Here is a 27920-nt window from a genome sequence, read left to right as displayed (position 1 = left end):
TTTTTATTTATTTTTTTAGTATGAAAAATATAAAGATGAAAGATCGAATCTTCAACCTCTTAAGAAAAAGATTACGTTAATTACCGTTGAGCTAAATTTTGAATTCAGAGTGGATTGCATTCTTATTATTCAAAAGAAACTAAGCCATAAAATAGAGGGCTTTAAAGTCTAAACAATAACGTCGCTGGGAACAGCACGATGCCAGATGATTGGGTTGAAATTCTCTTTGTCCAAACTGTTTTGTATTCAAATAGATGACCAAGTCCTGCCATATTAAAATAAATAAATAAATAAATAAATAAATAAAATCAGTACAATCCTAAGGGTCGATTCTTCAACTCAGAAAATAAAAGAAAAAATGATGACCAAGTTCAAGTCAACTTGCAAACATGAGCGACAATACCCCGATTGGGAGTCTACATGGATTAGGTTGAATTGAGTTGATGGTGTTTTTTGGATCAACAAGAAAATTCGGATTGGTTTAATTAGTAACCCAAATCACCCAAATAAAGTTTCCAACCCAACCCTTGAAATTTGAGTTGGATTGTTGGAATATAATTTTTTTTTTAATTTTTAACGACAAATATTAAATTTATATACATTACATGACTAATAACTAAGATCTCATGAAATTCAACCCAACCCAACCCAAGAACAAAACTAACCCAATCCAACCCTTACATTTTGGATTGGGGAGTTCGGATTGTTCTGGTTATCAAGTTATTTGAACCCTAAAACTGATTGATTAAAGAAAGAAAAACACATTCCTTAATGTTAGAAGATAGGTTGTAGGTGCTATGAATCTAAAATCTATGGCCAAGAACTATAACCTGCAGAAGATTTAGGTTTAGCAATCTGAACCTTTCTTTGAAGTCTAAAAGTTTCAATGCTAGATCTCCAATTTCTGTTCTTTTGCCAAATTTAATGACAATATCTCATTCAAAATATTTATTATTGCAATGTTAAAAATTTGTCCAGACATAAAAAATTATATTATTCAAGATTATCAGTTGAATTATCATATGAAGATAATGTCTTTTAATAAAGTAAATGAACTTCTAATCTTAAATGTCACCAATATAAGCAAGTCTCGTCCTCAAAATATATATTAAAAGACCATACATCAAAATCATATAATGGAAGTATTACAATCAATGAGGAGAAATGAGAGATTCAATTCAAGACTGCAGTAGGCATATAAGAGCATTACTTGGAAGGCCTAACAAGCCAAGATAACTAGAATTCTTATCTGCAGCAAATCTGAGAGAAATTTCCAAGGGTGATGATGAACGCAAGAACAAGATTTTTTCTGCTTGGTCTAGCTCTTGTCCATGCTGTTCAAGCTCAAGACCAATCAGGTAAATATTGTTGTCGTTATTTGTACATTTCTATATAAACATTCTTTAAATTGTGATTCCACTAGAACCATCTCTCAGGTTTTATAAGCTTGGATTGTGGACTACCAGAAAATTCAACATACAACGAGCAAACAACGAACATTGACTACATTTCAGATGCAGCATATATTAACAGTGGAGAAAGCAAAAGCATAAACGTGAAATACAAAAACTTCTACCAAAGACAACTACAGTTCCTTAGAAGCTTTCCTCAGGGAATCAGGAACTGTTACAACATAAGCAATATTATCAGCGAAAAGAAATACTTAATTAGAGCAAGCTTCTTGTATGGAAATTATGATGGGTTAAATAGCTTACCGATCTTTGATCTCTACTTTGGAGATAGCTTGTGGGATAAAGTGGAGATCAAGTCCGAAGCAGGTGAGACGTACAAAGAAATCATACATATTCCATCAGCAAATAGAGTACAAATCTGTCTTATTAATATGGGAACTGGAATACCTTTCATCTCTGCATTGGAATTTAGACCTTTACCAAATGACACTTACCCAGTTCAATTTGGATCCTTCTCGACTGTTGGTCGACTGGATATGGGGTCAATATCAAATGTATCGTACAGGTCAGTTATTACTGATATAACAATTTTGCCTTGAGTTATTGTGTATCACAGCATGAAATTTCCAATATGGTTAAAAGGAATATTTCTTGTGTGTGTACCCCTTTGTTTCAGGTACCCTTACGATGTTTTTGACCGAACTTGGCATCCTTTCAATGACGATAAAGATTACATTCGATTGAGCACCTCTCTTACTATAGATGCCGATGGCCACAACAAGCACCATCCAGCAGCCAAAGTTATGGAAACTGCTATGACACCCAAAAACGCAAGTCAGTCTATTGATCTTCGGTGGGAGTCAGATGATGAAAATAACCAGTATTATATATATCTTCACTTTGCTGAGTTGGTAAAGCTTCAACGTAAACAATTTCGAGGCTTCAACATCAGTCATAATGGGCAATATTGGGGTGGACCTATTATTCCTGATTACTTGTACACAAGCAGCATTTATAGCATCAGACCACTGAAATTCCCACAAAAGCAACACAGCTTTTCTTTTTTTAAAACTGAAAATTCAACACTTCCTCCAATCATCAATGGTTTAGAAGTTTATCTCCAAATTGAGATCTCAGAACTAGAATCAGATCATGAAGATGGTATGATGACTTAACTTTCCATCGTTAGCTTCTTATTTTCGCCTTTTACATTCTGATGGCTCAAAAATTTAAACGTGAGTGATGATTTCATGAATGCACTATACTGAAAATTAGCGGATGCAATGAGAAAATTAAAGTCAACTTACGGAGTCATCAAAGATTGGCAAGGCGATCCATGCATCCCCAAAGCATATCCTTGGAGTGGTGTAGGTTGTACCAATGAGTCAATCCCAAGAATCATATCACTGTAAGTATATGAATGCTTTACTTAGAAAATAACATAATCATCTTAGTTTGCTAGCCAACCGTATACATTGAGATAAATAAACTAATAAAAAACTTACAGGAACTTGTCGTCAAGTGGTCTGACAGGAGACATATCTCCAGATGTATCCAATCTAGCAGCCCTAGAAACTCTGTAAGTATCTTTACTTTAAATGATATCTAAACTAGGATCTCCAATGCCATCTTAAAACCAATTATAATAAATTGAGTTTTAATTTCAGGGACTTGTCAAACAATGGCTTAACAGGAAAACTGCCTGATTCTCTGTCCAAATTGCCAAATCTCAAACTCCTGTAAGTTACTTACAATGGAAAAAGGTCAAGGACCACACAGTTTGTAGGATGATTGAAAATTTATTCTCTCTATTTACAGAAACTTGGAGAACAACAATCTCTCATGTCCAATTCCACCTGGACTCTTAAGAAGATTCATTGATAATTCACTATCATTAAGGTCTATTTCTTGGAATAGATGAACTTGTAATAATATTTCGATTTTAAATTGTACGTCTACATGCGTCCTTATGAAAATCTATTGATAACAGCCTGAAAGGTAATCCAAATATGGACGCACGTCCTTTAGGTGATTGCACTGAGGAACCGAAAGGGGAAAAGCATAAGGAAATGAAAAGGTTTGTGATTCCAGTAGTAGCATCAGTTGGTGGCCTACTTGCTATTTCCACAATAGCAGGGATTGTCTTTTGTATGGCTCGATCAAAAAGGAAAGAACAAGGTAAAGATGTCTTGGAGGTGGATCGTCCAACAACCAACAAGGACACTGGTGGCAGTTCTTTGGAAACTAGAACGCAGCAGTTTACTTACTCTGAAGTTGTGAGAATGACCAACAATTTTGAGCAGATTCTTGGTAGGGGTAGTTTTGGAGCAGTTTATCATGGGCTAGTTGATGATATTCAAGTGGCTGTGAAGATGCTAGCTCCATCAGCAATACAAGGCCACAATCAATTTAAAGAAGAGGAATGTACTTTTATATAGTATCTCATATTTGGATATTCTCATAAAAATATTTAGCTCACACTTGCTTATCAGACTAAAAAGATGCTCTTTCATACAGGTTACCATTCTTCTTAAAGTTCACCACCGAAACTTGACAAACCTTGTAGGGTATTTGAACGAAGGAACTCATCTTGGCCTCATTTATGAGTACATGCCCAATGGAAGTTTAGCACAGCGCCTTTCTGGTAATGTTTTCTTTTAGCATCTAGCAAGGATTTGAACACGTGCATCACATTCGAAGTTCTATTGAAAATTTTAATTCCATTTAAATAAAAGGAAGGAAAAAATTAGGCTTCCCCGTTATTTTTATTGGATATGCAGAGATAAGTTCAAGTGTCATAAGTTGGGAAGATAGACTCAGAATAGCAATGGATGCAGCTCAAGGTGAGATAAGTTTCCTTTCAAACATCTTCACAAACACATTATCTAGTTTTGCTTGTGTTCTCTACAAAATGAAAACCTTGTGAGGTTTCGAGTTTACAAAATGCAGGACTAGAATATCTGCATACTGGTTGTAAACGATCAATAGTCCATGGAAACGTGAAACTAGCAAACATCTTATTAACTGAAAATTTCCAAGCTAAACATTCTGACTTCGGTCTTTCCAAGAGCTACCCAACAAATGATAAGACCAGTTACCTTGACCCAGAGTAAGTACTCATTGCAAACATTTCTCAATGAGGTCACTTAGTTTTTCCTCAAAAGGAAGGAAACGGTGAAAGACAAATATGAAGTAACTTTTACCTTGTATCTCAGGTACAAAACATCAAACAGGCTGAGTCCAAAAAGTGATGTGTATAGCTTCGGCATCGCTCTGTTGGAGATAGTGAGTTGCAGACCAGTGATATCGAAATCCCAATGCGAAGATTCGGTTCATATAGTTAAATGGGTTGGTCCAATGGTGGCACAAGGTGACTTTCGAAATATAGTAGACCCAAGATTAAAAGGAGAATATAACATACACTCTGTTCGAAAAGCATTGGAGGTAGCTATGGCTTGTGTATCAGTGAATTCGGAGAGAAGGCCAACAATAAGTCAAGTGCTGGCAGAACTGAAAGGTTGCTTGGCCACAGAATTGAGCCGAACATCGGATAGTCAGCCTCTTAATTCATCAGAGTCCATTGAAATGACATCCATCTACATGGTTTTGCCCCCTCAATCAGGTCCCATGGCGAGGTGAAGTTCGTTTGAACATCACTTTGCTCTTTCCCATTCATCTGATATGGAGGTTTCCCATCCAGAATTTATTAAAGTTGTTGGGTTTTATCATTTGGCCATTGAAAACTGAAACGTATAAAATTCGCCTTCAACCCCAACATAAATGTCTCTTGTTAGTAGAACAATGTGAAAAACTGTTCCCTGATTGCTTTGTCTTTTGGTGGTGTTGAAGAAAACTTTCTTGTGCCATGTGCGAAGTAAATAAACTAATTCATAAACCAATTTCATTCCTAAATCCATTTTACTTTTGGAGAAATGTCCAATGTTACTTTATGAAGTCAATTTTAACCTAAATCCAGACTCAAATTCAAAACAGGAAAATAATGCCAACCCAGCATCAAAACATTCAAATGCTATCAAACAAATCTTCAACACAGCCAAAAAGTAAAAGTTATAATCTTGTTCTACCACAAAAGTGTCTGCAGTTGACTAGAAAATTTCAAAAGATAACAATTCAATTGACAAAAGTCTTAATTAATTAATTAATTAATTTGTTTATTTGAGAAGGATTAACAGAACTATTAACTGAATACTCTTCTGTGCACATATGCGTTTCAGAGGATATTAAACATCTCATAAATATTCATTATTTAATAATATTGAAATTTGAGAGGATTGTTAATCTCTTGCCTGCATAAACATTTTACACCTCTAATGATTCTTCTTCTTTTTTTCTTTCTTTTTTTTTTTTTCTGAGTTTAACAACAAGTGAGATGGGATATTCAAACTTCTTATCTCTTTGTCAAAGGTACATACTTTAACCGCTAAGCTCCCATTGGCAATTTTCACACAAATCCTTTTACTACCTGTATCTACAACAACATTCCTTTTTTTTTTTTAGGGGAAACCCTTTAAAATTCAAGATAAGAAAGAAGAAAATTAAAGAATTGTCAAAAATGGACTTTTGCAAGCCAAGAAGAATGCTTAAGGCTCAAATTACTCTTTTGATTATGAAATACAACCCAAAATGGCTGATTCCTATTTAAGAAAATCAATGAATCAGTCCACTACCTACTATGAGATTGAAACATGCTCAAGAATCCAACAAAATAACTGCTTTGATCCTATAGCATTGGAGAAAATAAAAAAAACAGCAAAAGAACTTCCATGTTCATTGGGAAAATGACTCAAAGTATCGATCAACTATCAATTCATTTGCAAAAGTTCAAGAAAAAATTAATATTGTATATTGAAGCAAAAAACAAAGGAATCTCAGTTGGAAACTTTTCAATAAAAAATCTTAAAGATAAATTTGGAAAATTTTTTGTTGAGACCCATGTATTTAACGGAGGTGATTGGGACAAAAATCACACGAACAAAGTAGAAGAAAAGGAAAAATTTGACAATGTTGATTTGAAAGTTGTCTCGAATGAAGAAGAAAAGTCCAACAAAGGAGATGAGGAAAAGGTATCAAACACCGGAACTCTAAACGTCAAGGTAGAAGTAAAAAAATCAAGCAAGAACAACGATACACTGATTGCATTGAAAATCGATCACCAGAACATTGAAGAACTTGAAGCAAATGATGAAGAAGACTTCCTTAAGGGGTTTTGGTCCTCTGATTACGCCTTTGAATGAGCATGATGGAAACATTTTTTCTGGGTTTATGGCCGATGAAGATGTTAAGCTTGGTGACACTGTTGGATTTTCTATCTCAAATTTACCTCTCTGATCAAAATATTTTTGTTCAAGATGTAGGAGGTTAGTTTGGTCATATTCCATTGAACGATTTTGTTTCATACCTTGTTTGCTTCATTTTTTTTTTCTTTAAAATTTGAGGAAGAGTTTTCTTTTTTGAGGGGTAGAATGATGAAAGAAGAATAGTGTTAATTGAGTACTATTCTAGGTAAATTCCCATTTTACCCCCACTTATAACAAATTCTATAAATAAGAGTCTTTCCCCTCTTGTATGAGACACATCATCATTCTAATAAAAGATTCACAACCTTGTTTCTTGGAGGATTACTCCTCGAAGCTAATTAGGCTACATCAAGTTCATTACTTTTGTGCAATGAAAAAAAAATACATATCCCCTTTCTTTATCCTTGACATAGTTTTTTTTATAAAAAAAAAAAAAGGAAACAACTTTTTATTGATAAAATCAAAAAAGACTAATGCTCAAAGTACAAGAAAACCAAAAGCAAAAATTTCTAAAATTTTCGAAACGAATAAATAGAAAAAATATGAGAAAAGGACTAAAGCAGGAGAAATAAAATCAATCTAGATCTAACGTGAAGAGGTTTGAACCCATACTAAACCAAAGCGAGCAATCCAATGAAGAAGCTTATCCTGTAATTGAACTCTTTCAAACCAAAGCTTTACCAGAAAACTTGAACGTCATCTAAGCTTAAGAACATGCACACAAAATACTGACGGAGAACCCAACATATGCAAAAACCTTTGACCATCTTAAAAAAAATTCATCCTTGACAGAGTTTATAACACTAAATTTGAAACGTTGATGTAGTAATCGCATATAAATGCTTGCGGTGTTTCCATACTCTAAACAGAACATCCCAAGCTTTGCCCAAAAATTAAAAGGTGGTTCTTAGTTGAAATGGGTAATAAAATAAAAAAATCAACTGATAGTTTAGACTCAAGAATAATTGGTGCTATATTCCCCTGTCTCATTATAAACTAAATAACATGCTTACCTGATCACAATTCCTAAGAACACAAATAATTAGATCAGCAATGTTTTAAAATCCATTAAATTATCATCAAGTCAAAGATCATAAGAAATCGTTGAGGGAATATTTAGACTCTTTCAAAATATAACATAAAACATTCCCTCAATATAATATATATATATATATGTATGTATGTATATGTATATAACATAAACATCAATCAACCTCAAGCAACAACACTCTCGGTTAGATGGTTATAAAATTAAATTTACCTTCACCCATCAACATAAGCTTTTGGGTCAATTGGTGATTTATCATGGAATTAAAGTAGGTAGTCCAAAAGGTCCTATGTTCAAACCTCTGCAATGTAATTTCCTTTCCAATGAATATTGATTTCCACTTGTTGAGTCTTTTACATATTTCAAGCCCACAAGCGAGAGAGAGAGTATTAGATAGTATAATATTAAAATTTATCTTCACCAATCAGCTTAAACTTTTGAGTCAATCAGAGATTTAATATTCTCAACGTCGAATAGTCAACTTCCCAAGAGAATGAAAACAATTAGGATTTTCTTTTTTTTATTGAAATCTTTATTGGAAGATATATCTGATGCAGACAGTTAAGTTGGCTACTTGAACAATGTATTAAAAAAAGGTAGATAAATAAAATAAAACTAAGTCTTCGTCGTTGTTGTCAAGTAAAGGAATACAACCTCTCCGTCCACTTCCTAAGCTTTCTTTCTTTTGCTCGCCTGTACTTAGAAGCAGATATTAAGCAACACACCAACCCTGTGTTTTGGTTCTCATTTATCGGTTCTGGTTAAAGCTTAACATCGTCTTCTTTTCTCGCCTTCATCTTTCAAATCTCATCCTATTTCCAATGGTAGAAAGAGATTGAAGAGGATGATTATGGAAATATTAAGGCCTCTCCTCTTTGGTTTATTGGGTTGTCTAGCTGCAGTTCAAATTCTTGTTCTAGCTCAAGATCAAACAGGTAAACCAACACTTGTTTTATCAACCTTGATTTTTCTCTACCTTTCCCGATTTAAAATTTTAAAATTATCCATGTTTATCAGGCTTCATAAGTCTAGACTGTGGATTACCAGAAAATTCTAGCTATGAAGAATTGACCACAGGCATCAACTATATTTCAGATGCAGCTTATATAAGTACTGGTGAAAGTCAAGATTTAACCTCCAAATACAAAAATATATATGAACGACAGTTTTGGAATCTAAGATACTTTTCAACTGGGACTAGAAACTGCTACAATGTAAGCATTAATAGAGGTACCAAATATCTGATTCGAGCAAGTTTCTTGTATGGGAATTATGACGGCTTCAATAGGCTTCCTAAATTCAATCTCTACGTTGGACAAAGTTTGTGGGGGTCGGTGGAGTTTACCGAGGTAGACCTTTATCTTTGGAAAGATATCATACACATCCCTTTAACAGATAATATATATATTTGTCTCATCAACATAAACCAAGGAACACCATTCATCTCTGCACTGGAGTTCAGGCCCTTGCCCAACACTACTTATACAACAACAGGCGGATCATTATCACTTTATTCTCGGGCTAATTTTGGTACAGATCAAACATACAGGTTCAACAATCTGGGATTTATTATCTTACTCTTAAATGTTGTCTATATTCCTTCAGCCTAAAATTCAATAATTTTGAACTTTACTTTCTTCTCATGAAGGTTTGGATATGATGTTTTTGATCGCATATGGTTACCTTTTACCTACAAAAAATGGACAAACGTAAGTACATCAAACACTGTAGATCCCACAAACCATGCTATATATGAAGTACCATCTATTGTGATGAGTACTGCAGCAACTCCAACAAATTCTAGCAGTCCCTTGGAGTTCAAGTGGAATCCAGATGAAGTAACTTCCCAATACTACGCTTACATGTCCTTTGCTGAAATTGTAAAACTTCAAGCCAACCAGACCAGAGTCTTCAATGTCAATCTAAATGGGCAGCACTTGTTTGGACCTTTATCTCCTATATACTTGTCCACCAAAACTTTTTATTCTGAAACAGCTCTGTACGATGCTAATGGCCAATATGAAATCTCGTTAGTATCAACTGAGAATTCGACTCTTCCACCTCTCATCAATGCATTTGAAGTTTATAAAGTGATCAATATCTCAGATTTACGAACGGACACAGCGGATGGTTTGCTCTCTCTCTCTCTCTCTCTCTCTCTATGTGTTTGTCTGTCTGTCTCTTTCTCAATCAAATACAAAATGATCTGGATTGTGCCGTCTTGTAAATTAGTAAATGTCATTATGAGCATTAAGCTGACATATGGAGTAAACAAAGACTGGCAAGCAGACCCATGTCTTCCCAAAGCATATCCGTGGAGTGGCTTAATTTGTAACAATGACACTGCTCCTAGAATCATATCGTTGTAGGTGCATTCTTTCCTATAAATTGCGGATTGCATATTTGATGTCCATTAGAATGTAAGTATAAACTGAAATAAGCTACTGGTTCTTTTTCTTTATTAGGGACTTGTCATCAAGTGACCTGACCGGCGAAATATCTCCTTATATATTCAATTTATCCATGTTACAAACTTTGTAAGAATCTCATCCAAACTGTTAGATAAATTGACCCCCCCGGAAGTATTCATCTCACATTCAATGCTAATGAACTAAATGATTTTTCTTTTCAAGGGACTTGTCAAATAATAGCTTATCAGGAAAAGTACCTGATTTCTTGGCCAATATGCCAAGCCTCAAAGTCATGTGAGTTACTTGGATTGGAGATAAATTTTAAGGGAAATCTGAAACAACGCAGAAATATGATATTTTTCTGACCCTTCGCAGAAAATTAGACAAAAACAACCTCACGGGTCCACTTCCACCTGAACTCTTAAAAAGAGTGAACAACAATTCACTAACATTAAGGTCTGTTCTAAGTGGAAATTACCACAGTATTTGTTTACACTGAAATTATCAAATACATCAAAAGAACATCGAAGAATTACTTGATTTATCAAAAATAAATAAATAAATAGCCAGTTTTCTAATGAAATGTTCTCATGACAGTGTGGAAGATAATCCAAATCTCGATGGTGCATGTGCCTCAGATTCATGCGCAGAAAAGAAGAAGAAAAGCTTCATTGTACCAGTTGTAGCATCAGTTGGTGGATTGCTTGTCGTCCTCACAGTGGCAGCAATCATCTTTTGGATCGTGAAATTACGGAACAAGTCACAAGATCATTCTACAGTCCCAGTCCCAAGGGTGAAAGATACCAAATCCAACAATGACTCCCTCGAGGTAAGAAGGCGACAATTTACATATTCTGAGATAGTGAGGATGACAGAAAATTTTGCGAGGCCAGTGGGAGAAGGAGGCTCGGGAAGAGTTTACCTTGGTCACATAGAAAATGTTCAAGTTGCTGTAAAGATGCTATCTCCACTATCAGCCCATAGTTATCAGCAATTTCAAACAGAGGCAAGTGTAACCTAAAAATTAAGATTCCAATTTCTGATCTACATGACTCGTCCCAGTACATCACATTATTTTTTCACTCGAGTGCAATTACCCAAACCCACCCGTCCTAGTATATTATACTAAATCTATCTGTGCAGGTGAAACTTCTCATGAGAGTTTACCATGGAAACTTGACAAGCCTTGTTGGGTACTTGAACGAAAAAGACCACTTTGGACTTATTTATGAGTATATGACCAAGGGTAACTTGGCACAGGTTCTTTCAGGTAATTTTTGGGAACTAGTTCAAACAATATACCGTATATGTGTTATACAAGTTCAGCTAATTAGTTAGAAGACTTTTCTCATGTGTTAATTCAATAAGGGCCTTTTAATCAGTTCATGTATGCACACAGAGAGTCCAGTTCTCTTAACCTGGGAAGATAGACTTCGGATAGCCATAGATGCAGCACAAGGTGAGAAAACTCAACAAAATTATAGAGTTTACTCGGTCCTTTCAACAAATACATTATTATTAACATTCCTTTTGCACCATAAAAACGAAATACTCAGTCAAATCTTGAAAAATACAGGACTGGAGTACCTGCATCATGGTTGTAAGCCCCCCATAGTCCACAGAGATGTCAAAACAACAAACATATTGCTAACAGACAATTTCCAAGCCAAACTTGCTGATTTCGGACTCTCCAAGAGTTTCCCAAATGATGGTAGCAAGACTCACATGTCCACAACGGTGGCTGGCACTCCTGGTTACTTTGATCCAGAGTAGGTATCACTTTCAGTCAAACCAATTTCCTAACGAACTTAACTCCGTAAGTTGCAAAAATCCACCAAAGAAGAAACAGAAACAGATTAAATACAGCTCAAATCTTACCTTATATCGCACTTGCAGATACTACACCTCGAACAGACTGACTGAGAAAAGTGATGTTTATAGCTTCGGAGTAGTATTGTTGGAGATAATTACTTGCAGACCAGTGATTTCCAGAGCTCAGAAAAACGTTCACATAATTCAATGGGCGACCACCATGATTGCGCAAGGGGACATCAGGAACGTGATCGACCCAAGATTAAAAGGGGAATTCGACTCCAATTCTGCTTGGAAATCGGTGGAAATAGCGATGGCTTGCGTGTCTTCAAATTCAAGCAGTAGACCGACAATGAATCAGGTAGTAACAGAACTGAAGAATTGCCTGGCCATGGAAATGAGTCGGAAGACAGAGAATCCCTCTCTTAATTCAAGGGATTCCATTGAGACGTTCTCAATTTCCATTAATTTACCAACATACAGTCCTGAGGCAAGATGAAAAGCACCATCACCGTAAAATAACGATCTCCATCCCATGCTAATGTGAAGTATTTCAACGAACTGGCTTTACTGTTCCTCGCTCTTTCTGTTCTTCGTTCTTTCTGGCTTCAGCATTCAATTTCCCTATGACGTAATTGAATTGGTTGAATCGAAACGATACTTCTTCTGAGATTTATATAATATCACTGAACTCGAATTTGAATTAGATTCATGGATTTTGCAATTTCAGAGATAAACATAAATCGTTCTTGTTCAATGTGTGTAAATAACTGTGCCCTAATTGATTTCGTTTTTTCCGTTAAATTCGTTTAATTGCAGCGATGGATCATGGATCCAATCATCGAACAATCTACTTTTTGGCGTTTCTTCTTCCATCTCTATTTTAAACGATAAAATTATTCAAAATATTTTTAAAGATAGCAAAATAGATATCATCTCACATTTTATTATATTTGTAAATAAATTGACTCATTTTGTTATATTTAAAAATAATTATATTTTAAATTTTCAATTGTCAAATAAACATTTAAAATAATAATGATAAATTATTTAAAATCATTTTAAACTTATCTTCGAAAACCTATGAAACACAGACACAGATACGATACACGACACGGATACGATCGAATACGACAATTCGCCAATTTCTAAAAAACTAAGATACGGATACGTCTAAGAATGCATCATTTTTTTATATATATATTTCTAAAAAATGAGGATACTGATACGTTGAAAATACATTTTTTTCTTTAAAAAAATCTAGAATATAAATAAATTTAGCATACAAATTAATAACAATAGTACAAAATAGAATACAAACACTGAAGTACAATATAAAAAAAACAATATCTAAGATGTTGAAGTACAATAGTTAATAAAATGTAATAAAAAAGTGACTCATATTGCAAAAAAGAAAGAAGAAGAATATTAAAGAGAGAAGTATGAAGATAAACGAATAACTTATTGTTGAAAATATTCAAATGGTTTATATTTTGGTGGACTTTGTGGAGACCCAAATGTGAAGATTGAGATTAAATGATTCTAGTATAGAGTTTGGTTTGCTATTTATTTATTTTTTCTTTTAGTTTCGAACTCGAGTAGTGAGATTTTTAAATAGGTTGCCTAATTTTAGATTGGGAAAGATTAAATGAGTTACTTGTTTTTTTTTTAAAAAAAAAGTACGCATAAAATAGATACGTCAAATCGCGTGTCATATACGTATATAGAAAGTATGTATAGATACGTCAAATCGCGTGTCAAATATGTATCTGGAAGTATCGGTATCTGATACGTGTCTGATACTGATTCTTTGCCTCACATGAAGTATCTGTGCTTCATAGTCGAAAACCTAAGGGTCGTTTGGACACCAACCAGAAGTTTGTAGAGTGATCATTATAGTTCACTCCATATTTGGGACACAACAATAATAATGATGTGTATAATTATTTACAAAACTGTATTATGTATATAGTAAATACTATTTCAAATTTTTTTTTGGTTTAGTATTTACTATTTTTAACTCATCCTTTCTTTTCATCTTTGTTATAGTGTTTATTATTTTCTACCAAAACAAAAATTGTGTTTATTATTTTCTACCAAAACAAAAATTTACCCCCTAAACACAAACTATTTTAACCCAAACTAATATAGTCTACACTCCAAATACTAATTATTATAACACATTAACTACTATAACTTATTAACTATAATAATCAACTCCAATGCCCCTAGGTGATTACATTTCTATGAAAAAAAAATAGGTGATTAAAATATAATATTTTGAAACTTTATGGATCAAATACACTTATAGTTGAATACTCATGAACTATAAAAGTAACCTTTCTTTGTTTTTTACAATTAAATTTATAGACACTTTTTTCACTTGTGAATTTCTTTGTTTGGTTATTTACTTTTTTAGATATATTTTAAAAAAATACTATAAAAAATAGTAGTTCTTAAAAGTTTATTTATATTTCTAAACGTATGAATTCTCAAATGTTTTTTTGTGAGAAAGATGAAAACCATAGCTAAAAAAATATAATAAAACAAGCACAATTGTCAAAAATCAAATGATAATAAGTCTTGGAATTGATGTTCTTTAATCATAAGACCTAGGGGTTGACCAAATTCAATCCCGTTTGGGATTACGTTTGTCGTCGTTAAAAGTGATTATGGGAAAATCTTAACTACCTAGGTTATTTGATAAAATAAATTATTTATTAATATATTAGAATCACTTTTTAATTTTAACTATCATGTAAAGTAAAAGTTGATACATACTAGCTTCCCTAAAAATTTACTAACTTCTTAACAATTTAAATAAATATATTATAATACTATTCTTTCAAATAATATATTTTGTCATATATATTTTTAAATTTTAATGGATTCATTTTTTACAGGGAAAATGTAATAAAAAAGCACAAGATATTTACCTGAATAGTAAAATATATACCCAGCCCAAAATGAATTAAATAATACAATAAAATCAATGTAAATTGTCCAAAAGCCCAACCCACAGTAGTGAAATACCAGAAAAATCCTCAACCCACACAAAAATCGGATTACCCATTCAAACCTACCCACAATTAATCAGATTACCCATCAAACCCGCCTGATACCCACGATTAACCGTCTTCCCATGTCTCTTTTCAACGACAACGACTTCTTCTTCATCAAACAGTACACGATAACCATCTATTGCACTCTATCTCTTCAATCGTCAGCTTCTTCTTCTTCCGCTGCTTCATCTTCTTCTCCCACTACTGTTACTACTTCTTCTTCTTTTTGTTCTTCCTCTGTCACTGTTGCTTCATCTTCTTCTCCCATCGCTGCTGTTGATTCTTCAAGGTTACAATCTATCATCAGATCAACTCTTCAAGGTTATAATCATTCTTTTTTTTTTTCATTTCATCAACTCTTCCATTTAATCATACTTATAAACCTTATTAAACCTAATTTTATGTAAATAGATGGCAAATAAAAAACAAAAAGTGGTCAAAGCTAAATCATCAACAAGCAAAGCAAAAGGAAACAAAATAAAATATGAAGAGAAGAAGAAGATAAAACCAAAGTAGTTGTGATAGAGAGTGATAGTGTTCCATCACTGTCTACCACAAATAGATAGTGATAAAACCACTAAATATTGTGTTGATTATTGATTGTTATTGGTAGATAGTGTTAATGGTTTTCACTTTGTTCTCAATACTTTTGGAGAAAATAATGATCTTATTATTCAATTAGGCTGAAGATACACACACATATATATAGGCAGCAAAGAAACCTTAATCTAGAAGATATAAAATTATAATAAAGGACAACTAATCATAATTACAATATAAATACATATTATAATATTCTCTCTCAAAGTGGAGCAAATATGTCAATCATGTTCAGCTTGTTGCACGAATAGCTTATTCTTGCTTCATTTATTGCTTTAGTAAGGATATCTCCTAACTGTTTTTCAGTCTTCACATATCCGGTAGATATCAACCCTTCTTGTATTTTCTCGTGAATAAAATGACAATCCATTTCAATGGTTCAGTTCGTTCATGAAATACTGATTTGGATGCAATGTGGAGAGCAGCTTGATTATCATACCATAGTTTAGCTGGCATAGTAACACTGAAGCCCATCTCAGATAAGAGTTGATGTATCCATACTATTTCACACACAGATTGTGCCATAACTCTATATTCTGACTCAGCACTTGAACGTGAAACTACATTCTGCTTATTACTTTTCCACGACACCAAGTTTCCTCCTACAAAAACATAATATCCATAGGTCGATCTCCTATCTTCTTGAGATTTAGCCCAATCAGCATCTGAAAAATATTCAACCCTTGTATGACCATGATCTTTATATAAGATTCTACGTCCAGGTGTAGCTTTTAGATAACATAGGATTTTTTCAACTACAACCCAATGACCCACAGTTGGGGAAGAAATAAACTTACTCACAATATTCACAGAATAGGCAATGTCAGGTCGTGTCATTGTTAAATAATTCAACTTTCCAACTAATCTTCTATATCTCTCAGGATCTTTAAACAATTATCCTTCCATAGTATGTTGCAAATTTGGTATCATCGGAGTACTACATGATTTGACTCCTAGCTTACTTGTCTCAACAACAAATCAAGTATGTATTTTCGTTGGGACAAGTAAATAACTTTCTTGCTTCTCATTACTTCAATACCCAAGAAATACTTCAACGTCCCCAAATATTTGGTATGAAATTGACCTTGGAGAAAAGTCTTGAGAGAGAATATATCTGATACATCATTTTCAATGATAACGATATAATCAACATATAGAACAAGCAAAGTAATACCATTGTCAGATCGTCGATAGAATACAGAATGATCAAACATACTTTTCTTCATACCAAAATATTCGAGTGCTTAACTAAATTTACCAAACCATGCACAAGGACTTTGTTTCAGTCCATACAAAGATTTTTTAAGGCGATATACCTTATCATTCTCCGCTTGAGCAACAAACCCAAGTGGTTGCTCCATATAGACTTCTTCTTGAAGATCACCATGAAGAAAAGCATTTTTAATGTCAAGCTAATGCAAAGATCAATTGTGAGTAGTAGCCATCAATATAAATAGTTGAATGGAGGTTAATTTGACAATAGGAGAAAATATATCAGAATAATCAGTTCTATAGATTTGGGCATAACCTTTGGCAAAAAGACGAGCTTTCAACCGAGCCATTGTTCCATCGGGATTGACCTTTATAGCAAACACCCATTTACACCCAGTAGCCTTCTTTCTAGCTGGACGCAAAACTAGATCCCAATTACCATTATCATCCAAAACAGTCACTCCTCAATCGTTGCATTATGCCACCCAGGGGTATACGAAACAAACGTAGAAATAGAGTAAGTACAAGTATGTTTACCTTTTCGAAGAGCAATGAGAAGATCATCACTTGGTCTCGGATCAGATGTCGAAGAAGTCAATGGTGGAGGACATGGGTCTGAAGGTGGCTATGGAGGATGCCTGGAGTAGATGCGAGTAACCGAAGGGTCAGAAGGAAGAGATACAGAAGAAGGTGGGGAAGAGGATGATATAGAAGAGTAATCTCATAGATAAAAAGATCGTGATCCTCCATCTGACACGGACTCGACGATGATGGACTAAAGGGTATATCTTTGAAAAATGTAACATCAGGAGATACGAGATACCTGTTTAGAGTAGGACAATAACAACGGTAACCCTTTTAAACACGCGAATAGTCTAAGAAAATGCATTTCAAAGATTTCGAATCTAATTTAGTACGATTTGGACGAATATCCCGAACAAAACAAATACAACCAAAGATCTAAGAGGCAATAGGAAACAAAGATTTCGTAGGAAAAAGAGTACGATAAGGAATCTATCCATTGAGAACAGAGGAAGACATTCTATTAAACAAGAAGCAAGAAGTAGACATCGCTTCGGCCCAAAATTGATTTGGAACATACATTTGAAAGGATAAGGTGTGGGATGTTTCAAGAAAGTGTCTATTCTTTCTTTTAGCAACTCCATTTTGAGATGGAGTGTCTGCACAAGAGGATTGATGAATAATGTCATGACCACATAAGTAAGATCCAAGTACATGAGAGAAATATTCATCAGCATTATCAGTTTGCAAGGTCTTGATAGAGACATTAAATTGATTTCAAATCTTAGCACGAAAAACACAAAAATGTGACAATAACTTAGAACGATGTTTCATTAAATGTAACCCAGTCACACAAGAATAATCATCAACAAAAGTAATAACGTAATGAAAAGCTATCGGGACACGACTGGACAAGAACCCCAAATATTAGAATTAACTAACTTAAAAGGAGCACCGGCTTGTTTATGAACTCTAGGACTAGAACTAAGATGATGAAATTTAGAAAACTGACACGAATGACAATTTAAAGACAACAAGGAACGAAATTCTGGATAAAGTTTCTTCAACGCGAATAACGATCGATGACAAACGACAATGAACTTCAAACGGGGATGTAACTCCAGAGCAAGCCACAACTTTCGATATCTAGTGGCAAAAAATGTAAGGCCCCCCGACTCATGTCCTCTACCAGTAATCTTCTTCGTCATACAATCCTAAAACAAGCAATAACCAGGAAAAAAAGGAGATAAAAAAGTTAAGGTCACGAGTAAGTTGGCTAATAGAAATTAAATTAAAAGACAATCGAGGCAAATGTAATAAATAGGAAAAAGAAAGTGATGGAATGAGAGAAATGGTATCAGATCCAAGAATAGAAGAGGTTGATCCATCTGCCAAGGTGACAGATGGAGATGAGACAGGGGACAAAGGCATAGAAAATAAGTTAGAATTACCTATCATATGAGTAGTGGCACTAAAGTCTATGGCCCATTTGGTAGATGATGTAAGAAGATATTTCGTATTACCTATCTCGACAATGATGGCAATAGGATTTAATGAGGAAGATGCCTGCAAGAATTCCTAGAATATTTGAAATTTAGCAAAGTCGTTAGTAGAGATGGTAACAGACTTCTCAGCCATATCATTGGTGGAAGCTATCTAAGCATGTTAAGATCGTTGAGTCTTATACAACAACTTTCGACAAGCACGTTTCATATGTCCTGGGTTATCATAATAGTGACAAACGATCTCCTGAGAATCTAATCTTCAATTATTATAACTAGACATCTGAAAATTGTTAGTCATCCCTAAAGTACCCTGGGATTTATTATTATTCTTACTCATAAGAGCATTGTTAGGTTGAGAAACAAGCGAACCGGATTGAGAACTTTCAATATGAAGAACACAACTGAAGGCTTCCTCTAATGACAAAATTTCATACTCAGAAAGAATCTGTGTTTTAGCCATTCAAACTCAGATAAAAGTCTATTAAAAAATATCATAACAACCATCTTTTCTCGCTGAGCTTGTTGAACTTTGACATCAAGACTAAATGAAATAGTAAAGCAAGTTTGACAGCTGCCTTTTTAAGTCTCATGGAGTAACTCGTAACATATTCTACTTTCTGTTCAACTCGAAAGAATTGCATACATACATCAAATATTCAATGAATGTGTTCTTTTCCAGAGTATAGAAATTCTAAGAATTCTAAGATTTTGTTCATAGAATCACAATGATCTACCACACCAACAAGCTCACTTTCAATAGAATTCTTAATCTGAAGATAAAGTTAAGTGTCATCGCAAAGCCAAGCCTTTTTCTTACCATCTTTTGGTGGCTCCTTAGTCACATGGTCATCCATATCCGTACTAAGAAAATAAAATTGAATCATCCAATCATAATAATTAGAGCCATTTAACTTGTGTTCAGTTATCTTCGATGCTAGGGGAATTACATTAGATACTACCATATGCTTCACTTCATCCATTATGAGCTAATAAACAGTTTGTAGATCTCACGAGTGGAAAGAGCAAATCAAAATCAAAATCGAAGGTGTGTGTCTTGGTAGTTATTGAATGATGATTAATTTGGTTTAAAGAGTTTAACAATTTAATTGTAAATCGTTGGAGCTCATGATTTGTAGGTCTATAAGGTCCCCTCTACTAGCTCGTAAAATTATCTTGGATTAGTGAATTGAATGAATTTAAAACGATGAAATTCGAAATTAGGGTTTTAAATTTGAAGTGTTCAAATTCAATTAAGTTTTCTATTAATTGTATTTGATACAATTGAAACGTTTAATTTTTGTCGAAATTAAACAAAATTAGAGAATTCAAAATATTTAAATAATGATTTAAATATTTGATGAGGTAAAATAAAATATTTGATATTTGATATTAAATTAAATTAATTAAAATTAGTTTAATTAATTATTCAATTTTATTTAATTTTGAAATTTGTTCAATTAATTAGAATTTTGGATTTTTGAAAATTCAAAATTATAAAATTAAATTAAAATTTGTTTTTGAAAAATTAAATTAAATTTAATTTGATTAATCAAAATTAATTGAAATTGAAATTGAAAGTCCCACTCAATTTAACACCTCATATCACTTCAAATTCCAGCCATGCTAACTAATTTGCATGGTCTTCATCTATAAATTGAAGTTTTGAACTTCAATTACCGCTTCATACAATCAGTTTGTTAGTTGAAATTCAACAGAAAGTGAAAACCAAGCAAACGCTCATCTATCTCACTCAAATCCTACTCAATTAAGTGTTTCCATTGCACAATTTAAGTTAGAGAATAGTAGAAAAGGTCTCTGTGGTGGTTACTAAAGGATTGAAGCATCAATTCATGGATCTCAGCTAGAATTATAGTGTTTTCATCAAGGGTATTATGTTATAGAAACCCTGTTCAGAAAATATGTTTCAATGCATGTTTTAAACTCAAATTAAGTGTAATTAGCATGCTTATCGATTCTGATTTTTTCTGTTGCATGTTAGTTCACTCTATCAATTGGTATCATAGCATGATTTAAGCACTCAATTATCGTTAACTTGAGTTTGGTGGATGAATTTCTAAGATTTCATGTTTTTGTGACTGATGTGGTAAAAATCCAACTTTGGCATTAGATTTCTCTTTAATTATTAAGTTTAAATTGTAATTATCAGTTTGTTAGTTGAAATTTAGCAGAAAGTGAAAACCAAGCAAACGCTCTTCTATCTCACTCAAATCCTACTCAATTAAGTGTTTCCACTACACAATTCAAGTTAGAGAATAGTAGAAAAGGTCTATGTGGCGGTTACTAGAGGATTGAAGCATCAATTCATGGATCTCAACTAAAATTGAAGTGTTTTCATCAAGGGTATTGTGTTATAGAAACCCTCTTTAGAAATTATGTTTCAATGCATGTTTTAAACTCAAATTAAGTATAATTAGAGTGCTTATCGATTCTGATTTTTTCTGTTGCATGTTAGTTCACTCTATCAATTGGTATCAGAGCATGATTTAAGCACTCAATTATCATTAACTTGAGTTTGATGGGTGAATTTCTAAGATTGCATGTTTTTGTGACTGATATGTGATAACGGGCAAAAATGCATGTTATTACAGTGCAAAGTTATAAAACAATGCAGGTTTGCATTGATAAAAGTATACAAGATTGCGTCCAAAAGCATTAATTTCACAATATTGCGGTCGCATGCATTAATCGCATTAAAATAGTTAAATTATGTATTTTTGTGCAGAATATGCGTTGACACAAAGCGGGAAATGCGATCCAAAGAAATCAACGGTTGAGCGCATCAAAAGATTATGTTAACACAAGGCTATACGGTCATTTGCGCTCGCAAGTATCTACTAAAGAAGGTTGCCGCATAGAGCCGGCGCAACTTGGTGGGTGCATCCGGGTGAAAAGCGGAATAAATCACGATGGGACAGAAAGCTAATGACGGTTGATTCCGAATTAAGTTGACAAGCCGTTAACGAACTACTGTAGCAAGTACACTCAATTTTTCGGTTACAAATATTTGGTGCATCAGACAGAGAATTAATTCTATCCCATCAGTGCAATCATAAGAGAGAAGAAGTCTTTCACCCTGAAGCTCTATAAATATTAGAGGCCACCTTCAGTGAAGAAGTTCGCTCAGATAGAGAATTTTTCCTTAGATAAAAGTAGCCTTGTTCTTAGTTTTCTTTTACTTAGAAGGCGAAAGCGAGGGAAGTGAGATTGTACCGAGAGATCATTCCAGTGAACTTGGAAGAGTGCCAGAAGCGTCGAGATCAGAGAGAAGGCCAACTCTTGCGAAAGCAGGAACATCTTTTAAGCAGAATAGAGTTAATAGTGTAAAAGCCTCAGGAAGCAAGGAATTGCTACCAGGCTCTCTACCATTATCTTCCATTGTCATTTTGTACTCTGAATTGATTTATAGAAATGGAATTTACATCTTTATATCTGTTCACTCTCTGTATATTATGCATGAGTAGCTAAATCTGTCGAATGGGTTGAGAAGCACTTAGCTAGCATAACTGAAGATCTTCATTCTATGCGATTATCTTGTATTATGTATGCGTCATTCATCTATTAGAGATACTTGGGAGGGTAGTCTAAGGATAGAATCTAGGCTTGGAAAAGTCAGGTTAGAAGCTAGGTTGGGGAGAGTCAGATTAGAAACGCATAATCAAGAGATAAGAGCTTAGGAATAAGCATTGTTTGCTATTAGCGCATCGCATGCATCCTAGAGATAGGTTATGATTGTATGCGGTCACCTTGTCCTTGCGTGCATCTTGCATCATCGCATAAGCAAGAAGTAGAGACTTAGGAATAAGCTCTATAGACATTATCGCATTCATCGCATGCGTCCTAGAATTAGAGGCTACCGCATTGCATTGGAAAATGATTGTTATCGCATGAGTGTAGCATGATTGCATAGTTTGAATGCATTCTCAAGAAATGCTAGCTAAAGACCTTCTCAACCCATTCCTCCGCATACTCAGTGTATCTGTCGCATAATCAATCTTTTCTCAAATCCGCCGCATACTTTTTATACTTCAAACAATAAACCAACCAAACTATTAATTTACTTGTTACCGCAAAGTGTTCTTAAAAATTATTACCGCATATTGTGTTCCTTAGTCCCTGAGTTCGACCCTGAACTTACCAAGAAACTCAGTAGGATTTATACTTGGGTTCTGCTGAGAAAACTTGTTGCACAACGCATTTTCCATCACCGTAACTCCTTTCATTTTTTTCACCGCATAAAATAACGCATCAATATGGTAAAAATCCAACTTTGGCATTAGATTTCTCTTTAATTATTAAGTTTAAATTGTAATTGGTTCTTGATTGATGAGCTTATATGTGTGCTCTAGAGTGTAATTTTATTAGAGTCAATAAAGTCCAAATTAGGTTGTAATTGAAGTGAAAAGCAAGCATGGACGAGCAGTAGATTTCTGGGTTAAAGATTCTGCCTGCAAGTGTCGCGACACTGTTCATCAAGCGTTGCAACGCCACATACATTTTGATGAATAGCGTTGCAACCCTGATGCAGCGTCATGAAGTTGTTCATCCTAGCCAAGAACAACGTGCGTCAATGAGTCACTGTGGGAGGATGACCGATTTGATCGGTCGGTCTTCATGCGGTCTGGTTCAGCCACATCTGGTCTAGTTTAGCCCAATTAGAGTTGTTGTAGTCTGGTTCAGGTGGTTCGAGTCAAGATGAGCGGTCCATACCTCATTTGAAGCTGTTTTTGGATTATTTTTGTAATAATTAGTTCTTTTGTTTGTTTAGGATACCAAAGTTGAAGCATATTAGTGTTATTTAAGTAATTTATGCATGTGATGTATGTTAGGGCCTATTTGGGGGCTCAATATCCTATGTGGGGAGATGATATAGCCTCTATATCACCATTTGACCCATTGATATATCATCTCCCTTTTTCACTTCCTTCAACATGTGCACAGTAACCCTCATTTAACAACTTTCTCAGTTTCTCCACCCCCACTTCCTATATCTCCTCCTTTCTCATACCTGATCGTCACTCTCGTCATTCTTTTCTCCCTTCCTATGGCCTACTTATGTTTTTATTTCTTTATTCTTTTCTTGAGTTTATTTCATTATACTTTGGGTGTAATTTTTTTTCACTATATCCATTTTATTAAGAAATCATGATATTTCAATCTAGTTCCATGCATCTATTTTTTACCTTCAATTTACGTACATCGTTTTTTCCTTTAGTGTCCTATGATAGAGTATATTAATAATTTTATATCTATAAATGATGTCATTCAAGTTTTCATTTTTATTTGCTTAGTATATCAATTATTTATCTGTATAATGCCCATTAAAAAAATCACAATAATTTAATCTCAAAAATAAAAAAATCTCTTCATATACAGCATCACTATTCAAAATCTACTATTCAAAAGCCCATTATAAAACGTCAGTAGAAAATTCATCTATGAATATATATGAGGAAAGCCTCAACGAAATCCCTAAAATCAAACATAAGCAAAATCTTTTTTTTTTAATGTAGTTCTCAATAGTTTTTTAAAAATTAAATTTATAAATACTACTTTCATTCATTTATTTTTATTTTTTATTTTTCTTACTTTTGAAATTCAAGTCATGATTGAAGATCACACACACACACACACACATTTGGTATTAAAAAGTGAAAAAGGTTTTACAAAAAAAGGTTGGTACGTCCATCCCTGACTTAGAATTAATTTTTCGTATTTTTAAATGTTGGTATTTCGTTGACTATTTATGATTAATCTTAAATTTTGACTGAGTTATTTTAAACAACAATAATAAAGAATTATTTAAAAGACAACAATTGAATTGATACAATAATTGAATTATAAGATTAAAAAAAATAGTGTTCATACAGGTAAATTGTTTTAGAGTACAAAAAACTGAATTAGATAGCATTGACATATGAACCCTGCACACCCAAACACAAACATATAAACTCAGACAACACAACTCTGCACCCCAAACACAGACATCAAAACTCCCCAGACATCAAAATTCCAGATATCCTATATCATCTCAGCGCCCCAAACAACCCTATATTTAAATTAAACATGTATATGCATATAGTATATCATTTAGATTTAAAATCCCACCATAGGAAAGCCTCTTGCATGCATAATATTATGTTATAAGTTAGTTATAATATATAGTATGCATGTTTAGGATTTCTTAAAATTAATATAAGTGTTATGTTAATTTTGAATGTCTTTGATGTATGTTATGGATGGATAGCATGTCTATTGTTTTATAAATTGTTATAAAAGTGCATTAGACATTAAAACTCATAACAAAGATTATCAGCATGCTCACTTAGGTTAACAACTTGTTTTAAATAGTTGTTATCTTATAAAATTCGGTTACAAACTCAATCGATTTATAATCCTGTCTAAGGTTGGAGGTATTTAAGTTGACGGTTTACGTAATACCTCCTACCTAGAGATTATAACCGAAAAGTTGAGCGTTGTTAACTGATTTTATGAGCTTGCATGAGCGATGTGAGGTTTAAAATTGGTTTAACACCTAAACATCATAGGTTAAAATCCAAATATAAACATTATACTTGGATAAATCATATAGACTTAAGTTGTTTAAAATTAGCTAGAATATACCTAAGTGAAAAAATACCCAAACATTTAGAACACTTTAGTGGGAGATTAACAATATATCCAATATATCATTTTTAAACTCTCATGTCCCCAAGAGTTTACACCGTGAGATCCATGCTCGGCTTCGTATCGCTTTTACTGCGACTACCCCATTTGTAAAGTGTTTGCATGGGTCAATAACAAGGTGAATAGGGAAGTAGTTCATAGTAAGTGGGTGAAGGAAATATGTCAATATATCCTACGGTCTCCTCCATTAATTTGAACCGTGAAATTCCTATATTATGTCTGTTGTCGTTTTTTAGGCAGCATTAGCTAGTCGTTAACCATGGCGATCCTTTCGAAGGGTTGTAACAAAAGATTCGGAACAACCCAAGCTTCAAAAATGAATAGGGTCATATAGTTCCGTCTTGAACATTTTCTTCCAAATCAGAAGCATATTCATACCGTTCTATAAGATCTGAAAATGGCTGGTTACATTTACAAGAGTTACTAAAGGTTAGAAAAGTTCTTAACCGAAAACGGTAACCAAACGAACTATAGGAATAAGAGTTATTCTAGATATAGTATTTGGTCAAGATAATCTCGCTTCTGTGAAAGAATATTTGACTGCCCCTCGGTAGCATCTATTCTAACTCACTAAAGTATCGTTGCAAATAAATAAATAAAAATATGGGCACTTTATTACTTTTTGCTAAAATTGGGTTTAAATGCATAAGCTTAATAGAATTTGTTTATTTTTCAGCAAATGTCAAACTCGATTATACAACTTCTTGCTTTCGAAAAATTCAATGGAGAAGGTTACTCTAATTAGAAATCGAATATAAATACAATATTAGTTGTTGACGACCTGAGGTTTATTTTAACGGAGGAATATCCTCCTCTTCCCGATTCAAATACTAACCAAAATATTAGGGAAGTTTATGATAGATGGGTGAGGGCTAATGAGAAAACAAGAGCCTATATCTTGACGAGCATATCTGATGTTCTCAACAAGAAACATGAAGCCATGCCTACTGCCTGTGAATTTATGACATCATTGCAAGAAATGTTTGGGCAACCGTCATCTTCTGTGCGACATAGGGCTATAAAATATGTTTATAGCTCATGTATGAAAGATGGAACCAATGTAAGGGAGCATGTCCTAGACATGATGGTTCACTTTAACATCGCAAAAGCTCACGAGGCTACTATAGATGAAACTAGTCAAGTTAGTATGATCTTGGAGTTTCTTCTGAAAAGCTTCTTGATCTTTCGAACTAATGTCATAATGAATAAGATTGCTTACAATCTGACTACTTTATTAAATGAACTTGAGACTTACCAATCGATGATGAAATTAAAAGAAAGTGAAGCAAATGTTGTTTCACATAAGGAAAAATTTCTGAAAGGATCATCTTTGAGAATGAAGCCTTTAGATAAAAAGAAGTCTGCCCCTTCATCTTCTAAAGATAAAAGTATCTAGATGAAGAAAAAGGGGAAAAGGAAGAAGAAACCTACTGCTAAAACAAAGGTTCCTAAAGGAAAGTGTTTCCATTGTGAGAGGACGGGCATTGGAAGCGAAACTGCCCAAAATATTTGGCTGAAAATAGAGCTGAAAAGGCTAAATAAGGTGAATCAGATTTACTTGTAGTTGAAACATGCTTAGTGAAAAATTCTCACTTAACCTGGATATTAGATTCAGGCACCGCTAACCATGTTTGTATTTTTCTACAGAAAACTAGTTCTTGGACTCAACTCTCAGAACATGAAATGACTTTTAAGGTGGGAATAGGAAAAATCATTTCAGTTTAAGCAGTGGGAAACATCAAGTTATATTTTGGAGAATCTTTTATTTTGTTAAATAATGTATATTATGTACCCAAAATGAAAAGAAACTCGATCTCCATATCTTGCCTGTTAGAAAATATGTATGGAGTATCTTTTGAAATTAATGAAATGTTCATTTTTTCAAGAGGCATTCATATTGGTTCTGCTAGACTTGAAAATAACTTGTATGTATTAAAACAAACTGAAGCAAAAGCCATTTTAAATATAGAGATGTTTAAAACGACAGAAACTCAAAATAAAAGATGAAAAATTTCTTCTAAAGCCTATCTTTGGCATCTCAGACTTGGTCACATAAATCTCAATAAGATTGAGAGATTAGTTAAAAACAACCATTTAAATCAGTTAGAAGATAGTTCTTTACCTCCGTGTGAACTATGTTTTGAATGAAAAATGACTAAAAGATCTTTTTCTAAAAAAGGTCTTCGTGCCAAAGAACCCTTAGAACTTATACATTCAGACCTTTGTGGTCCGATGAATGTAAAAGCTCGAGGTGGATATGAATATTTCGTCAATTTTGTTAATGACTATTCAAGATATGGCTATATTTATTTA

The 27920-nt window shown here is 33.7% G+C and overlaps 2 protein-coding genes and 1 long non-coding RNA gene across 12 annotated transcripts; 2 read left to right on the top strand and 1 right to left on the bottom strand.

The window, feature by feature from the left end:
- Positions 1-87: 87 nt before the first annotated feature.
- On the bottom strand, positions 88-12209 carry LOC120085863. Of its 6 annotated transcripts, none has more exons than XR_005484061.1 (5): positions 12068-12209; positions 11777-11988; positions 2918-3149; positions 2720-2818; positions 2261-2399 (listed from the first exon to the last, which is right to left on the bottom strand). It is a non-coding gene; the product is annotated as an uncharacterized LOC120085863 (long non-coding RNA). The 6 variants fall into 6 exon arrangements; XR_005484059.1 differs by having other exon boundaries at positions 2265-2406; XR_005484060.1 differs by lacking the exon at positions 2261-2399 and adding an exon at positions 2441-2625.
- LOC120085862 (probable LRR receptor-like serine/threonine-protein kinase At1g51880) lies at positions 1218-7114 on the top strand. Its single transcript, XM_039042095.1, has 12 exons — positions 1218-1358; positions 1437-1977; positions 2089-2573; positions 2688-2820; positions 2920-2991; positions 3080-3151; positions 3231-3311; positions 3403-3832; positions 3930-4056; positions 4193-4255; positions 4362-4521; positions 4628-7114. The coding sequence occupies exons 1-12, from the start codon at positions 1283-1285 to the stop codon at positions 5049-5051; spliced, it is 2664 nt and encodes an 887-aa protein (XP_038898023.1). The 5' UTR covers positions 1218-1282; the 3' UTR covers positions 5052-7114.
- LOC120085860 (LRR receptor-like serine/threonine-protein kinase IOS1) lies at positions 7240-12792 on the top strand. Of its 5 annotated transcripts, XM_039042092.1 has the most exons (12): positions 7240-8713; positions 8796-9327; positions 9427-9908; positions 10011-10143; positions 10244-10315; positions 10412-10483; positions 10565-10645; positions 10787-11195; positions 11333-11459; positions 11589-11648; positions 11766-11958; positions 12086-12792. In XM_039042092.1, exons 1-12 carry the CDS (start codon positions 8623-8625, stop codon positions 12498-12500), a joined length of 2667 nt encoding a protein of 888 aa, XP_038898020.1. In that variant the 5' UTR covers positions 7240-8622; the 3' UTR covers positions 12501-12792. The 5 variants fall into 5 exon arrangements, with proteins under 5 accessions (XP_038898020.1, XP_038898019.1, XP_038898018.1 ...); XM_039042091.1 differs by having other exon boundaries at positions 8874-9327; positions 11589-11958; XM_039042090.1 differs by having other exon boundaries at positions 11589-11958.
- Positions 12793-27920: the final 15128 nt, after the last annotated feature.

The sequence above is a fragment of the Benincasa hispida genome, chromosome 9 (genome assembly GCF_009727055.1).
Source record: "Benincasa hispida cultivar B227 chromosome 9, ASM972705v1, whole genome shotgun sequence".
In the NCBI taxonomy this organism is placed as follows: domain Eukaryota; kingdom Viridiplantae; phylum Streptophyta; class Magnoliopsida; order Cucurbitales; family Cucurbitaceae; genus Benincasa; species Benincasa hispida.
Note: the sequence above shows the minus strand (reverse complement) of the source record. Positions and strands in the feature narration are given on the sequence as shown.